This window comes from Egretta garzetta, unplaced genomic scaffold, assembly GCF_000687185.1.
Source record: "Egretta garzetta isolate BGI_Z169 unplaced genomic scaffold, ASM68718v1 scaffold1135, whole genome shotgun sequence".
NCBI lineage: Eukaryota > Metazoa > Chordata > Aves > Pelecaniformes > Ardeidae > Egretta > Egretta garzetta.
In genome coordinates, this window is record NW_009259614.1 from 33,573 (window position 1) to 38,162 (window position 4,590).

Sequence of the window (4,590 nt, forward strand, 5' to 3'; positions counted from 1 at the left end):
AGGGCCAGGGTTTGGGGGTGGGATGGCAGGGGTAGGGGAGCGGTTGGGCTCGGGGAGCTTAAAGGGCTTTGCCAACCTCAACGATTCCGTGATTCTATGAATGAAGTGACTGCTGAAAGCGTCAGGCAGGATCTGCAGAACATTACAAACACCCACAGCTCTGCCCAAAAGCAGTACCAGCCAGGTCACGTTAAGACAGGCTCGTTTTTAGAATCTTGCACACTTCCCAGCAACCCACAGCTCTAACGACAGCCCTGCTAGCTTAGAAATTTATAGAACGGTTGATTTTTTGCTATGAGACGCTTATACTGGCTAGGAACACCGACCACCAAGTGCCATCTCCTCTCTCTCCCACCAACTCCAGCCTTTGACTCATCAGAAGAGCTGAATGGCGCCCTGGCTCTCTACTGCTAATCTGGGGGGGGAAAAAGGAAAAAAGGAAAAAAAAACCAATTTAGAAAGCCATAGCCAACACAATTCTGAAAGAAAGGAAAAGACCAAGTAGTGGTATTTTGGTATATTCTGACTTAAATCAGACTTCCAGTCAAACTTTTCAATCCCCAAACAGTTGTCCTGAGCCAAGTGATGAACTCTGAAGCGTTCTTGTTCTCCCAACACGAAAATCATTTTCAGTTCCTCCTCTTACCCAAGGAATCGCGATCAAGTCCGATCTGCTCCTTCACTCAGGTCCCTCTACGGATTTCCCTTCCGTCCCCACGTTCATTAAACGCTTTCCCCTAACTATCCGGCACCCTCCCCGCGTTCAGCGGCGCGCTCTGGAGCGAGGACTCAGCAGATGTCTTGGGGGCAGGGCTGTTTCTAACACGCCTTGCCTCGTTTCAGCAGTAAGCGAAGGGAACAGCGAGCATCTGCCAACAGCACCGGGCGCCCGGAGGAGGCTTCGCTCCCTTAGCTCATCCCAGAGGAGCGGGCTCGGACGGGAGCGGAGAGGAGGTCTCTGTTCTTTCATAGCCCTGTACAATGCTGCTTGACATGAATGCAACAAGGCAGCACTGTAAAGAAGCTGAAAGCACAAAGGTGCAAGAACGGCCGTGGAAGTGGCATGGGGCCCACCAAGAAATGGAGAGCAACTGGTAAAAACACCACGGTGAAGGTATCCAGGCTCTACGCCCCCACCACACCTTCCCTTCTCTCCCGGTGGTCACTGTAGTTCGTTGAGCACCTACCGTTCCTCAAACCACCGCAGAGAAGCTGCGTCACTCCTGACCAAGCAGAGGACCTAACAAGACCAACAGCCAACCCCTCACTCGTTCGCAGCTCTTCCGTTCACGACACGACGACCCGGCTCAAACCACGCAGACGAGCACGGAGAAAATTTACCGAAGAATCCAAAACGAGTGGATTACAACTTACTGCACATCCAGAAAGAGGAGTATGAGGGCGCACCTACAGAAGCGCGTGCAGGGAAAAAACTGCACGACAGCAGCACACGAGCGATGCTTCAGACAGGAAACAGTGAAGGAGATTTCCCCTCAATACCTCGTTAAGCGCACACATCCGTGCTATGGAGCCGATGTTGTTAGTGATGGTTATTAAAGTAGCCTTCGCGAGGTCCTCTTTGCTGACGGATTCCCGCTTCTCCTTGCTCATCATGTTCCCAAAGCTGTAAAGACAGGTCCATTTGCATCAGAATTCCAGGAGAAAATGGGAATCGCTAATTTAAACCAAAGCGGTTCATCTTGAAGCATTCCTTTCTAACTTTAAAAAGCCTCGCTATCAGCGATTTAGATCTGGTTAAAACAGAATAGCAGAAGGTATGGGAGCTCTCCTAAGAGACATAAATCCAGTTTTTCATCCTTGCAGAACCTCTCGTGAAAAATCAATCAATCAATAAATAAATAAATATCAGTCAAGTCATTACCTGGACGCTACAGCAGAATCTCCCATGAAAATAATTAATTCATTAATGAAAGATCAGTCAAGTCATTACCTGGACGCTACAGCAGAATCTCCCATGAAAATAATTAATTCATTAATGAAAGATCAGTCAAGTCATTACCTGGACGCTACAGCAGAATCTCCCATGAAAATAATTAATTCATTAATGAAAGATCAGTCAAGTCATTACCTGGACGCTACAGCAGAATCTCCCATGAAAAGAATTAATTAATTAATTAATGAAAGATCAGTCAAGTCAGTACCTGGATGCTACAGCAGAATCTCCCATGAAAATAATTAATTAATTAATGAAAGATCAGTCAAGTCATTACCTGGATGCTACAGCAGAATCTCCCATGAAAAGAATTAAATAAATAAATAAATAAATAAATAAGTAAATGAAGATCAGTCAAGTCATTCTCCCATGAAAAGAATTAATTAATTAATGAAAGATCAGTCAAGTCATTACCTGGATGCTACAGCAGAATCTCCCATGAAAAGAATTAAATAAATAAATAAATAAATAAATAAGTAAATGAAGATCAGTCAGGTCATTACCTGGATGCTACAGCCCAGCCTGGCAATCCGAATCGCTCGTAGTCTCCGCCGTAGATGTCCCGCACTAGTTTGTCCACTTTGGTACTGTCTCCATGGGATGCCATCTCCAGGGCCTCTTCAAAGGTGGAGCAACCGGTGAGAAGGCAGCAGAGACCGAAAAAGGTTCCCCCTCCAAGGCTGCGACATAAAGCAAAACGGAAGTCACCCACCTCGCTTCTACAGAGAGAGAGGAAGAAAATGGCGCCTTCCACCGAGAGCTCAGATTGCTCAGCTACGCATGGGAGTCAGCCCAGGCCGCCCCGCTCCTCCTGCTGCTTCTCTTTTCAGGGAGAGCCATCTTGGAAAAGCAGCAGTTTTCTTTAAATCCGTTACTTTCGACTAACTTACAGCCTGTAAGGAATCCCACGGCCTCGCAGCCTTCTGCAGAGGGCATGTTTCTAAATGAGAAATTGAATTTTCTTCTTTTACAATGTCCGCCTTCTTCCCAGCGCTCAGAGGAGTCAAACTTAAAATAAATATTTGGTCCTGAGGGATAACTGGAGTATTAGGGCACAGCTATTCAAAACACTGCGGAGAAAACTACGTCCTGTTCACTTTACTGTGCACAGATGCCAATAATGATGTATAAGAAGAGTAAGATCTGTACTGTGGGGAGTTTATTATATTATTATTATTATTGCTAACTTTCAGGAAATTCAGGAAAGCTTCAAGCCACAGAGCTCTTTGGCTTTGCCTGGCAACAAGAGCCACACCTTCAAGAAGGGCAGCTGCAGCCATCCAGCAACTGTCTGGGGAATCACTGCCGCGCCAGCATCCCTTCCACCAAAATAAGGCAGCTTTTGGCAGTCAGGAAGCAAATCCCTGCTGCTAGGATCAAAGCTAACAGTTGTTAACGTGATCATGATGAGTGTATTTGGGATAATCCCTAACTACGGGATTTCTCTGATGGCAAATAAAACCATTTAGAAGCTGTTTTTTTCAGTTGCCCTGCTGTAGGAAATTAAGGAGACCGGCTGCAGTAAGGAAACCAAAGCATGAAATTCAGATTCTCTCTTCCAGGAGGGGTCTTTGTTGGCAGAGGTGAGGGACTGCGGCACAAGCAGGACCTCGGTCATTTGACTCGCCACCTTTCATAGAATCAGAGAATCATTTGGTTGGAAAAGACCTTTAAGGTCATCGAGCCCAACCGTTCCTGTCCACCCCCAAACCCTGGCCCTCAGCACCGCCTCTGCCCGGCTGTTAAATCCCCCCAGGGCTGGGGACTCGACCCCTTCCCTGGGCAGCCCCTTCCAGTGCCTGACAGCCCTTTCAGGGAAGAAATTCTTCCTAATGTCCAACCTAAACCTCCCCTGGCACAACTTGAGGCCGTTTCCTCTCGTCCTGTCTCATCCTTTAACGCAGCTTGCCCCTGAAAATGTCCCCTACAATGCAGAAACACGTTCTAGACTCCAAAATAAAACTCAAAGTAAATTTACCCCCTCACGGCACTCACCTGGTGCCCGTTACCCGTTTATAGTTTTCTTTTGAGTACACAGCCAAAATGCTGACCCCCGAGCCAATGTTCACCAAAAGGAGAGGATATGGATTCTCCAAGTTGAATGGGAGCTTCTGACATCTTTCAGCATCCGTCGGGTTTTCAAAATAGTAGCACTCTGAATGTCCATTGAATCCAACTGAATCAATGTACAGAACTCCTTTAATAAGGCAATCGAGTTCATCTACCTTACAAAGCTGAAGGTCACCCATCTGGTAGGGGGGAAAGACAAAAAAAAGAAAGAACATTCAAGAAGTAGCTAAGGACCTGAAGTGTTTATGCTCAGAAAAACACATTCCCTGCCAGCTAAATTCAGCTATCTCCATTACTCCCTGGGGTGGCTGATACAGAAGTACAGATCACGGGAGGGCTCCATCTTTCCCCACGCACGTGGTCTGCTGACTACCCCGGCCCTGAAGTGCATAGGCATGGAAGGGGGGGGTGAAACAAACAACCAGATCCCAAAGATGGACGCCAAGAGAGCCCACAGGCTTAATTTAGGCCCTGACTCTGAGGTATTAGCATGAAAAGCAAAGAAAAACGAGAAGGGACTTTACTGTTGGACAAAAAAAAAAAAAAACCCAACCAAAACCCACCCA

The 4,590-nt window shown here is 46.8% G+C and overlaps 1 protein-coding gene across 1 annotated transcript in view; it reads right to left on the reverse strand.

The window, feature by feature from the left end:
• The window catches only part of LOC104125970 (pantothenate kinase 2, mitochondrial), a 6,171-nt gene extending 1,649 nt beyond the window's left edge, over positions 1 to 4,522 (reverse strand). The window contains exons 1-3 of the mRNA XM_009638472.2: positions 3,950 to 4,522; positions 2,458 to 2,634; positions 1,501 to 1,624 (exon numbers count right to left, since the gene is read on the reverse strand). Coding sequence (XP_009636767.2) covers positions 1,501 to 1,624; positions 2,458 to 2,634; positions 3,950 to 4,239 — 591 coding nt within the window. The 5' untranslated portion in view covers positions 4,240 to 4,522. The remainder of the gene's footprint in view (positions 1 to 1,500; positions 1,625 to 2,457; positions 2,635 to 3,949) is intronic.
• Positions 4,523 to 4,590: the final 68 nt, after the last annotated feature.